Source organism: Xenopus laevis, chromosome 2L, assembly GCF_017654675.1.
Source record: "Xenopus laevis strain J_2021 chromosome 2L, Xenopus_laevis_v10.1, whole genome shotgun sequence".
In the NCBI taxonomy this organism is placed as follows: domain Eukaryota; kingdom Metazoa; phylum Chordata; class Amphibia; order Anura; family Pipidae; genus Xenopus; species Xenopus laevis.
The window spans coordinates 15,893,063-15,905,714 of NC_054373.1; the positions used below are offsets into that span (position 1 = coordinate 15,893,063).

At 42.9% G+C, this 12,652-nt stretch overlaps 1 protein-coding gene across 3 annotated transcripts in view; it reads left to right on the plus strand.

Moving 5' to 3' along the window:
• LOC108707425 (glutamate receptor ionotropic, kainate 1) overlaps positions 1-12,652 on the plus strand; it is a 273,351-nt gene that overhangs the window by 164,870 nt on the left and 95,829 nt on the right. For all 3 annotated transcript variants that reach the window (XM_041581583.1, XM_041581582.1, XM_018245436.2), the window contains exon 4: positions 4,741-4,922. In XM_041581583.1, coding sequence (XP_041437517.1) covers positions 4,741-4,922 — 182 coding nt within the window. The remainder of the gene's footprint in view (positions 1-4,740; positions 4,923-12,652) is intronic.

The following is a 12,652-nucleotide window of genomic DNA, read 5'->3' on the forward strand; positions in this document are numbered from 1 at the left end:
ATATACCGCCAGAGTGTTTCTAAGCAAGCACTTATGGTTCTTCACACAGAGGTTTTTATAAGTGTGCACAAGAGCTATTGTTGCACAGGGTCCAGTAGTACTTAGAGGGAACATTGCTTAGAAGGTTAAGTGACCACTTTTGATGTGTACAGTTCGAAAGCTGAAGGGTTACAGATTGCGGGTTTCTGCTACTGAGGATGCATGTTGGCGGCCAATAACTGTAAATGTGGATGATGTCATTTGTGAATTTCATCCAAAAATGTCATTAGTGTTGCTAGACACGGCCCTTGCCTTCATTTTTCAATGTTGATATTTACAGTATCAAAATGAGAATCTGCTTTCCTCCCTCCCTCTTTGTTTTATACTTTATCGATGCCGCGTGGAAGACGTATTGATTAATACCGCCGCAGCTGACAGTGTGTGGTCCCACATTAAAGGGCATTTTTAATCCTAGAATTTTGAAGCAATATTGGAAATGTATTCATTAATCATGGCTGACAAGTATCCTTATTTACGATGCAGTTTAAACCTGTTCCCCATTTCATCCCAAAAATGCATTTTTATTTTGGTTCTGTGTCAACCATGCCTTGCTTAATATGATTATAACCGGATGATTTATATAGACACACAACTCTTGATTACATCTTATTGCAATTAGTTTCTATTGTGATTTTTTACTTTTTTATTTATGTTTTTGATTTTTGTTTTCCTCTGGCTTGAAGGATCAACCTTCATACTTTTGGTCTGTGATGAAAACACTATTCTCCCTGCATTTTTAGTAAAGCAATGTCACTTAGTGAACAATCAAACCCCCAACTCCTCCAGTAGTTTAGATCATTGGATGGGAAAATGCATGAGGCAGATACGTTTACCAACTCAGAGAGGGTTATTTACTAAAATCCGAATTTATCTTATTTTTAAAATAAAAAAAAACCACAACCGAACTCCCATACCCGATATTACCGTATTATAAAAAAAAAAGCTTGATTTAATTGGTTTGGGTAAAAACTTGATAAAATTGATTTAAAACCCAAATCGTACAACTATTTCAGGGTTTTTTCCCAGGTCGCTCGATTTTTTTGGGCTTTTTTCCGAAAAGCCCGACTTTTAACAGATTTTGGTCGGATTGTCGGGCTAATTCCAGCGCAGACCATAGAAATGTCAAAATACATAGGATAGGGACTTCTGCCATTGACTTATACATAACCTCAGCTGGTCTGATATGGCGGATTTTCGGATTCAGGCTTTTTGCTGCAACAAGCTTTAATAAATCTTGAAAAATTAGAGTTTTTTAAAAAAACAAAAAACAATTTGAGAGTAAATAACCTCCAGAATGTTGAAGTGAGTAGCCCTTAGATACTCACTTACCAGCACAACGATAAGGCATAGACAGTGCAGTTCCCATTATATGCTGATGAAGAAGGGTAAGTTTGTTGACTCTTTGCTGGTGCTACACCAACTACTCATGGACATGGCTCCTTTTTCCTATAAGATGTATTAGAGCTCACTCTATTAAAATCACCAGACATCATGTCTCTCTACATGCAGAATTTGTGCAAAAGGCAGTTATTTTGTTAGATTTTATTTGTACTGGAATCAGTTATTTGAGTGAGCTCTAATTCATCTGCTAGGAAAGGGAGCCCCCCTATAACTTATATTGGATCTAACTGTCAATGAATATCTGACACCCAACTCTTACATGAAGAGAGAATAAAGAGAAACAAATGCTAAGAGAGGAATAGTGAAGATAAACTAGATTATTTTAGAAAAGGTACCGAATTTTTATATTTGTTTCTTATTTCAGCATGTTGGAGCTTATATTAAATGTTCATTTTTGCAATAGTTCCCCTTTAAGTAGGACTTAAAAATGTCCATGATGCCCATTAAAATTCCCAGTTTAATAACCAATGAGGGATATAACAAAATGCATTTTCCTGTTTATGACTTTTATTACACACCCATCTCAATTTCTGGGAAAATTTGCATATAGAAGCTGTTCTACTAATTGGCATAATATCGACACACCTGCTAAATATGTAGAGTTTCTTGTGGAAGCAGATTGCAGCCTTTGGAATTAATGGAAGCACGGAGAAGTGTTTTTTTTGATAAAGTTCCCCATTTCATGCTTGTTGTTGTAACAGAAATCTTGTTAACAGATTTCATGCATATTTTTTATGCAGGTATATTTCTGGCAGCTGAAGCACGAGAGAGCAACCTTAGGAAAGAAAATGATACCAGATGTTCTGGATTTGACACCGTCAATTTATAGCATGAAACACATAATTCCACCCAAACCACAAAGGTCACTCGGCACAGGGTGGAATTGGGGGGTGTTTGGGAACGTTTGTGACCTGTGCCATTCAAGGTTGGATGATTGGTTGGCTCGCCTGCCCTGGCACTATTTCTGTTGTTGGAGTCTTAAACAGCTAACTCACTTCCAACTGGGCAGTGGCGTAACTAGATATTACTGCGCCCTACAGCTAATTATTTTACAGGACCCCCAAATTTCTAGAAGTTGAACTGTTTTACCAATTTTACTTGAAACTGTATATGAATTAGGGCCTCATGGGGCCGCTAAATCTCCTGGGCCCCAATGCAGCTGTAGGGTCTGTAGTTACGCCTTTATGGCTTTTTCCCAAACACCATGTATGTCATGTCAGTTTGGATGTTTTTGGGGATTTATTTAAGCTTATTAATTTAATGTCAAGCTTCCTGTAACATCTCACCCCGGTGGTCTAGCGAACACCCACCGCGTGGTATAGTGCCGGGTCAAACAACCGGGTGCCCTAGACAACCTGGCCAGCCAGCCCGCTACCTACGGTCCCCCCTGCACACTTTTAAGCGTGATCGCTCCCGAACGCATGCATGCTCCTGATTGCAAATTCAATGCATTATATAAGGGGAGAGCAACGGAAGGGAGAGCGCAACACAAGGCAGTGAACAGGGACTAGAGGTCGTCAGAAGATATCCGTAGAAACAATTTGACGAGCACTCCATTCACCCGTTGAATTAAAAGAAGTAAATGTTTAACATATAACATATTAAAATCATCCGATCCCTGACGCGTTTCACATCCACCGATACGTAGTCATAGGCAGAAGATAGTTTTAAAGGTAGGTGCCTGGTGCCCCTCTGTTGCTGCGCCCTAGGCAGGTGCCTCTTCTGCCTACCCCTAGTTCCGGCCCTAGCGTGGTACCTCTTCCTTGTAAAAGCCTGTTCCTACGGTGCGTGTGGCGCTCACTTCCGAGTTTTACGCGCCGGGCTTGTGATGTCATCACATTTGTTTGCCACGAAATTCGAGTATTTAAAGGGGCTTTGCTGCAAACTCATTGCCTTTTGTTAGGTCTACCTTGTTTTGTATCTGGGTGCGATTCCTGTCTGTTTTGATTCCAGTTTTTATCCTTGCATGCCTGACTATCAGGGCCGGAACTAGGGGTAGGCAGAGTAGGCACATGCCTAGGGCGCAAAGCTGGGGGGGCGCCAGGCACGTACCTGCTCTGTCGCCTACCCCATGTCCAGTCCTCTCACTCCTCATCTTCCTGCACGGCGATTGATGCTTCTGCGTCAACGTGCGCATGCGTGCTGGCGTCAAGTTGCACATGCGCACACTCAGCCGGCGCAGCATCGGCCCAGGTAGCCTAGGGCGCCTGCCCAGTGTGGCCCGGCTCTGCTGACTATTTTGAACTCTGCTAATCTTGACCCTTGCCTGCCTGACTATTCCTTGAATGCTGCCTGTACCGACCCCAGCCTGATTGACCTAGCTTGAACTCCGCCTGTACGGACCCCGGCCTGCCTGAATAAACATAAAAATAAGTCTCTCAACTGTTGCCTTCCTTCTAAAACCTTGGAAACGCATGTGCCCCTTTGCAGAACATCTGCTTTGCTCTTCTCAAGGTAAGACCTGGCGGCATCTGAGTAGCTAAGGGCTCCTCTCAAGGCTGCTACAGGCGGAAGTTTAAGCCATGATCAGCATTTGTTCTCAATTTAGGGAGCCGTACGTAAAAAGTGAGCTACATCACTAAACACAGTGGCCCAGTAGTTAACATTGCTGCCTTGTTCTGCTGGAGTTCTAGTTTGATTCCATCTAGGACCATATTAAAAGACAATACAGGAGACCAGAAAAAAATGTGTAAAATCCAGGAAAATATAAGCAGTGCAATTCCTCTCCAGGAGAATGGATGAACTCTTGAAGGAGGTGGCTAACATATAGGCATGGATTCTTAGTGGATCTTCACTGGTGAACCAATATTGCATTTGAGAGTCAGGGAAAATAATGCACCTTCAGTTCTTTATTAGGGCATTTGTATAAACATATATAATAGGATAAATAAGAAGTGTTTTGGTGAGCAGTACATGAAAGTATTATGTGGGGTTGGACAGTCCCTAAATAAGAGGAAAATCAATTGGAGATGATTTTGTAGCTGAATAGTAAGAAATTAAAGTTTACTTTTATTTACATATTTTTTTTCATTAAAAATAACAAAGAGCAGTGAGCATCATTTTCAAAGCATAAAGTTAGCTAAAAAATATTCTTAAAAAAGGAACAAGAGAGGAGTGTAGGTACTTGGCTTCAGAGAATAGCTAGAAACATCTGCATGTAAATGAATGACTTTTTTTATAACAGCTGCTAATTGCTTTTTACCATACAAGTGCTTTCATTGATTTTTTTTTACTACCTACTTGTATGCCTTTTACTGTACAGCTAAATTTATTTGTTCCTTCTTTTTTTTTTTTTTCCAGGTTTAATTCGCCTGCAAGAACTCATCAAAGCTCCATCAAGATACAACATCAAAATAAAAATTCGCCAATTACCCTCAGGAAACAAGGACGCCAGGACGCTGCTCAAAGAAATGAAGAAATCCAGGGAGTTTTACGTGATTTTTGATTGCTCGCACGAAACGGCAGCAGAAATACTCAAACAGGTACAAAACGTTTGATTTTTTTTTTTTGGTTTTTAGATCTTTAACGCTGCAGTTTTGTTTATGCATAACAGATAAGGGTCGGAGATACCTGTTCATCATTTACAATTTATTTTAAAACACTGTCTAACAGGGCCACTCGCTAGATTCACCTGTTGTTAGATGTTATGTAAAAGGCCTTTATTGCCCCAAATAAGTCACAATCACAATAAATGTGGTAAACTCACAAGTTCAGACTGGGGCTCGGGTTGCCCACAAGTGTATTCTTCATACAATATCAGTTATTCACATACACCACATCGTTCTCTCCTCAGACATCCAGGGCACTGGTCATGCAAGACGCATTGGCAGGAGTGTCATTAGCTGTATAGGGGTTCCTCGCCTAAGGAACTGTTACCCCCAACTCTCTGCTGCGACCTCACGTGTAATACCCAAGCTTCTCCAGTAGGCTCTCCACTAACCTACCACTGAATGGTTACCTCCCTATCCCTGGTGTACAATCACCTCTGGGCTGTAGCCAAACTAGTACTCCTTGTTGAGATAAGAGGCTGTCCCTGCTCGCTAGCCCTCTCAACCTTTCACTCCTGGAACTAACTCACTTGCTCCTAGTATCTACTAGCTAACCCTAAATGTACCAACCTCCCCAATGGTCTGGCCACTTCAGCCTGCTGCTGCTTCTTAGATGTTATAGGCCAAAGAGGAAGTGCGCCAGCAAGGGGCTCCCAAGTAGCACTACCTGCTGGCCAAACCTGCATAATGCTAACTATTTACACTGAAAATAAATTCTTTATTTTTACCCCATTACGCTTCACCTTCCTGAAAACCAGTCCTCATGTCTGTTAATATTAACTCGTATGCTTTACCTTCTTACAACTGTTCTGCAATATAGTGCTGCCCAACCTATTGCACTCATCAGCAGGTGGACCAGGTGCCACAGCTGCACCCAGGCACCTCCAGTCTGCCCCTGAGGCTGAAACATGCACCAGGGAAATGATCTTATCTTTGGGCCTTCATGCGCTAACTCTGGCGGCATTGCGGTGACTCAGGAGGGCCCTGCTGGGTAGGGGTGGGTGGCCTACTGGGGAGGGGTGAGCAGGCCATAGCGCAGTCACACCTAGTGCTTTCCAGGTAATTATGCTGCTGGCACTCATTTGATTGCACATATGGAAATGGTATTGCTTAGATCAGTGATCCCCAGGCCTAGATTTGTGGCGAGGCCACAAAGGCCCGGGCCTAGGGCAGCAACATTTTAGGGGCGGCATGCTGCCCAGCCGCATCCTAAATAGCACTGGGGGCTCAAAGCTCCCCAGTGCTCCACCGCTGAAGAGCACACTCGCGTGCGCATAGAGAGCTTCTTTTCCTTAAGGGTCCGGCTCTAGGACCATGCGGACACGGGGGTGGGGGGCGCGTGTGTGCTCAGCGTCCGGAGCTATGACATGCGGCCTTGGTAAGCAGTTGATTATTGTATAATTCCTGGCTTGGAGGCAAGTTTTGGTTGCATTAAAACCAAGTCTACTGCCAAAAAGAGTCTCCTGTGGGCTGCCAGTTCACATAGTGGCTACCAATAGCCAATCACAGCCCTTATTTGGAACCCCCCAGGAACTTTTTTAATGCTTGTGTAGCTGCCCAACTCTTTTTACAGTTGAATGTGGCTCACGGGTAAAAAAGGTTGGGTACCCCTGGCTTAGGTCATAATACAATACAATAGCAGGCAGAGTCGGACTGGGGTGTCCAACACTCCTCCCAACATCCTCCAGGTCCCCCTTCCCAACGTCCATGCAGACCTCTACCCTGGCACAATACAGCTCCTGTCCACCACCAACCACGGTGAGTCTTCTTTACCTTCTTCTTACATTGCTGTGATCAGGGGAGAGGAGGCAGAATCCAAAATTGACCGGGCTTATGTTGATGGGGCCCATGAGATCTGGGGCCCACCAGCGTTTTTTCTAATGTCCCACCAGCCCAGGGCAGTGAATTTACAAATCACCCAGACAACATAAAAATAAGAAAACAAGACATTTCACATGAGTGAAGAAGTAAATCTAATCTAAACATCTGAATCTAGCATCTAAATCCCGCAAGATAATACTGTAATTTTCTAATAAACAAATGATCAGCATGATGGCAGGACAAAAAACAAAAGTGCCAGTAACAAAGGTGGCAATGTGAATATTAGTACAAAAAAGTTGACGTTTTAAGTTTTTGACGAGCATATACAAAACAGGTGCAAATTGTGATACGTGCAAAAAATAAATAAATAAATAAAAAGCTATTTAGTGATAGCAATAAATTGAAAGCTCAAATTTCCTTGAGGAAGACGCTTTACAATGTCTATCAATTACAATTTGAATACTGCAACCTTCTGCCAAATGGCAGGTGGGAGAACAACACATAAAATGAGTCGGAAGTGTCTGCCACTGTTTTATTTGCAAGTGCAAAAAACATTGTGCAGATCTGTGCAAAATAGTATTTGCATAAAAGAAAAAAGTGGACAAGATGGTATTTGTACAAAAGAAAGACTACAATGTGGACACAAACAAAAACAAATACAAAATTTGGTGAGTGGCAAAATGAAAGTTTCCTGATAGTAGTACTATTTGTTAACTCTAACTGCTTTGGGGGTCAGATGGCAAGAGAGAAAACAGAACATGAGATGGGTGGAACATGTCCTCCTCTATGTTGTTTGTACAGCTGTTAATGTGCTTCCTATAAAGTTGAGAGCTAGGCGGGAGAGAGTCCCCTGTGATCCTCTCTGCTGTTCTTACTGTCCTCTTGGGGAACTTTTTTTCAGCAGCAGAGCCGTTTCCAAACCAGACAATGATGTAACTGCAAAGAAGACTGTGGTGTTTATACAAATGGCCTGTAGATGTCACTGTGCTCAGACATACTCTGCATACTTCCTGGTAACTTTTAAAGTGAAAGTGAAGATTACTGTTGTGTAATGCCTGCATGAGCCTCTGCTAATAAAGCTCTGTTATACTCTTCTCCTCCTCCTCGGCTACCCAAAACATAACAAACACTCTCAATGGTCCTGCGGAAAAATTATGTGAGAATAAAAGAAGGAAGGCTAGCCTCCTTTAACTTTTGTAGAAAGTATAGATGTTGTTGAGCTTTCTTGGTGATAGAGGTGGTATTTGGGGACCAGGAAAGATCATCTGCCATCAGGATCAGACTGGGTTATCCAAGGCCCACCAGGGTTGACTTCAAGGGTTCTCCTCCCTGGCGTCTGCCCCCACCTGTGCCATACCTCAGCGCTTGTCATCAGGGAGAGGTGATGGTTTGCGTGGTGGACAGTGGCTGAACTACCGGGGGAGCAGGGGGTGCGAGCAGGCCAGGGCCCGCACCCCCTCAGGGCCCCCCGGCAGTCCGTGCGCCACTAACAAATGCGGCCAAATGCAGCCGTACAGAGGGGGGCGGGGCCCGGTTGCGCATCACGCACCAGGGCCCGCCCCCCTCTAGGATCACTACCGGTGGTGGAGTGGGCCTGAGTCTTTGTGGTGGAGCAGGCCTGAGTCTGGGTGGTGGAGCAGGCCTTAGTCTTGGTGGTAGAGCAGACCTGAGAATGGTGGTGAAACAGACCTGAATATGGGTGGTAGAGTGGGCCTGGGTCAGTGGTTCCATGAAAGCCAGGATTCTGAGTATTTTTCTGACTCATTCCAACACTGTCTGCCATATACACTCCTGGGAACTTCACACTGCTGACTATATCAACAGTTGAGCCATCGCTGTACAGTGGGAAGTGAACAGAAGGGTTCTTCCTGAAGTCAACCATCATCTCTTTAGGCTTCTAGACATTTAGAGCCAGACACCAATCAACCAGATGGTTAATTTCTTACAGACTCATCCCTGTTGCTGATGATCGACCACAGTTGTGTTAGCAGTAGGTAGGTCACCTTCAAAACACATTGGGTGCAAGTTAGGGATCACTGGCAGATGCAGGCTGCAAAGGAGTTCTTCTTTATGGGCAGTCTGTGTGTTAAAGTCTAGCTATAAATAACTGCATTATTCAGCTGCTGCTTAGAGAACAGACACAGAATAGTAGTCAGTACAGACAAGTGTGATACAGTATGTCACAGGAAAATGACATATTTTTTTCTTTCCTATGTACCTATTCAGTAAGGTTTGGGACATTTTAATCTACTTAATGATTATCCATGTCTATTATCATTTCCATTCCCAAGGTCTCATGCCTTGTCTATTGTGTGGCTCCCCCATTCAGGAGACAGCGTGAGGCTGATGATGTTTCATTGAGTGTGCTGCTGACACAATGCAAGAGCAGAGCGACAGACACTTTCAATTCTGTTACAAAGAGCTCTAGCACATGTAGAAAGAAATTGAAATGTTACAACATCAGCTATGCAGTATTCCAGAGCAGTTTTACATTTTGTAGGAATAAAGTGATTACCATTATTGTAACAAGCCTGATGGAGTCTTAATGATCAGCAGGAAGACAATGTAAAGAATTTGCAGAATAATTGCCAGATGGGTGCTATGAATGATCTCTTACAAGGATTGCATTGAGGGTTCCTACCATTCTAAATACCATGGTGTCATGTTGAGGGGGGCAGAGGATGCAGGCCGGCTACACCCATCTCTGATTTTATTTCATTTGGTTTTAAAGAAGGCACTTGGGAACGATTGGGTTCCTTTTGTGCTAAGAAAGGGGCACAGAAGTGGCTTAGCGTTAGAATAAAGCAACGAGTAGATGTGGAAAGTACTACACCCAGGTAGAACTGTCCAGTTAAGGGTTCCTGGCACCTGCCATGACATGGGGAGAAGGAGTGATTCTAATATAGGTGCAGCAAGTACAGTTGCCTTGGGGCTCAGTCACTTAAAATTGTGATTATGGGACCACAAATTGATTTTACAGCAAACTTTGTTTCTGAACTGGGGGTCCTCCGCTATCTTCTTATTAAGGTGAAAAAAACTAGGGATCGTCGAATCCGCAGAGCCCTTGTCCCCTCTACTTCATTTGTGCACATGCACAAATTTTCATCTTCAGGTTGGGAGCACTGGGTATTGACGCATGGGAAATAAAAAAAAAATGGTATCTTATGATCAGCCCCAGAGCTTCCTAACAAATGCAGGTGTGGTTGTGCTTCATGACACCCCTTAAAATCCTGCCTCCCTAGGCCCGGACCTTGGTGGCCTTTCCACAAATCCAATCCTTCCCTGAAAGATTTGACCAAATACTGAACTGAATACTAATTTGCATTTAGAAATTTTAGGGTCGGGAAAGGAAAAAGTGGGGAAAAGTTTTTTTTTTACTTCCTTGTTTTGTGATGAAAAGTCACATGATTTCCCTTCCCGTTCTCAAATTACATATGCAAATTAGGATTCGGATTCGGTTCGCCCAGGTACAAAGATTCGGCCAGATCCGAATCCTGCTGAAAAAGGCAGAATCCTGGCCAAATCCTGAACTGAATCCAGGATTCAATGCATCCCTAAAAATTACACATGGCTTTTTGTTAGCATATGAACCCCACTTGAGACTAGTTTCCAGAGTTGGACTGAGCCGGTGGGACACCAAGAAACACCTGGTGGACTCCAACCTTCATGGGCCCTGCTGAGCCAGACCCACTCTCCACCTGACTCCCTGTTGCTTCTCCGTTCCCCTGATTGTGGCCCAAGGAGGGGGCTTCTGGTGCCGGAGTGTGGAAGACCCCATAACTGAAGCGGGGAGTCCCGAGGGGTATGTTCGGGCCCTGAGATGGCAGGCTCAGAGGGCACTGGGTCCCCCCAGTCCAATGCTATTAGTGTCAGCTAAAACTCCTATGTCCACAATATGACCCATTGGTTTATCTGGGGCCCTGCTGTTATTCCTTTGAAGAATACAAATCTGTTAATGATACAAAAATGTTAATTATCTGGCCTGTGTCTCCCCTAGTTGTGATGAGTGACTCTGTAAAACGTGCATTGTATTTTTGCCCAAGCAACATTGGAATCAATGACCATTTTCACAGGGAAAATTCTTTTGCTCAAAATACATTTTCAAAAAAAAAACAAGAGGTAGCAAAACGTGGATTCATGCTTGGTAAAACAATGATCAAATAGTATTACACTATCATAAATCTATGAAAACAGCCATAGTTTTAAGGATATCGAGAACATCAAAGTGTTAAAGTGTGCACCCCTGTAGCTCTATTTATATGACCTTCCAGATGAGCTTCCAAGAGTATCGAGGAGACCAAATATGTATCTAGTCCAAATCTAACTGGCTTTCAGGCTGCAATCCTCCAACTGAAGCCCCTTAGTTTGGGAATCTCTGCCATACAGAATACTCAGTATAATTTGTTTCTACACATCACCTCCCCCAAGCTATCCTCTTAGCCCTAAGTTATAAACCCCTAACAAAATATAGAAAGTGCATGAAATATCACATAGTATCAGCCGCTATGCCAAATAAACTGTTTTCCCAGCCATTCCATAGAATATCATAACTCTGTATCAATAGACTAAATTTCTAGGCACGCTAAAGCAAGACGGTTTATGAGATTAAAGAACCGAGGTTAGAAGACTTTGCAGTTAAGCTGTCGGTACACATATTCTACCCATGCACTCACACTGTGATAAACCTGATTTCCAAGACATTAAGAACTACAGATTGAGCTCATTTAAAGCAAAGATAGAACACGATACCCCTAGGGTCAGTGGCCCCTCCTGCGCCTAAAGTTATGCCATTGATAGATTTGCAATTACAGTAACTTTAATCAAGCCACAGGGGGTGAAAGAATTGGAAGCACAGCTCTTATAGATATATATATACAGTTTACAATGATTGTGTTATATGAACTCCTCGGGCTGCAATAAATACCAGTAAACGTACTCCAGAAAGAGGAACATTCTGAGACTAACACAGATCTCTGATGCTCAGGAGTCGCAGCTAAACCATATCTTTTAATTATCCGAATACGGCCAGTGTGCCATAACAAGACACTCGGTTCTAGCGATGGGCGAATAAATTCGCCAGGCATGGTTTTGTGGCAAATTTCTATGTTTTGCTGATGTGAATAAATTGACGAAACTGTGGTGAAAATTCACCTGCGAAAAATCCGTTGCGACAAAAAAATTGCAGTGCGTCAAAATTGTCACACGCATAAATATTGTCACGCGTCAAAATTATTCGGACGCCCATTGACTTTAATGCATTTGGACAAAATAGCCGCGCGTATAAAAATTGACGCTCATGTCAAAATTGTTGCACTTCAAAATTATTTTGCCACTCAATGCGTTTCACAAATGTTTTGCCGTTTTACAAATTTTTCTGTAAAGTCGCAAATTTTTTGGTGAAGTGGAATGCCAAAGATTCGCCCATCACTGCTCGGTTCTCATAATGAAAGCACAGGAGACAATCTGCATGGGGCTTTCTGCGTCAAGTAAAATAAGTAACGTCACTAGCAGAACACTTTAAGATATTCACAGGTTTGGGGTATGGAACTCTGGGGCTGCTTTCATGTTGGAATGGTCTATGGAATAGAACAGTCTCATTTTGTTTCCTTGGAAAAAGAGTTTTAAATCTGGATCTGTCGATAGTTGCAGTTTCTTGTGCTGTTTTTCTGGCAGTGGGAGCCCCTTCTACACAAATCAAATTTATGCTTAAAATTGCATGAAGCCTTGATATTTATAATATGATTATATTTAAAGGAGAAGGAAAGGCTAAAATTAAGTAAGCTTTATAAAAAAAAAAGTACAGAGCACTAGTTTTAAGACAGGGTCAGTGACCCCATTTGAAA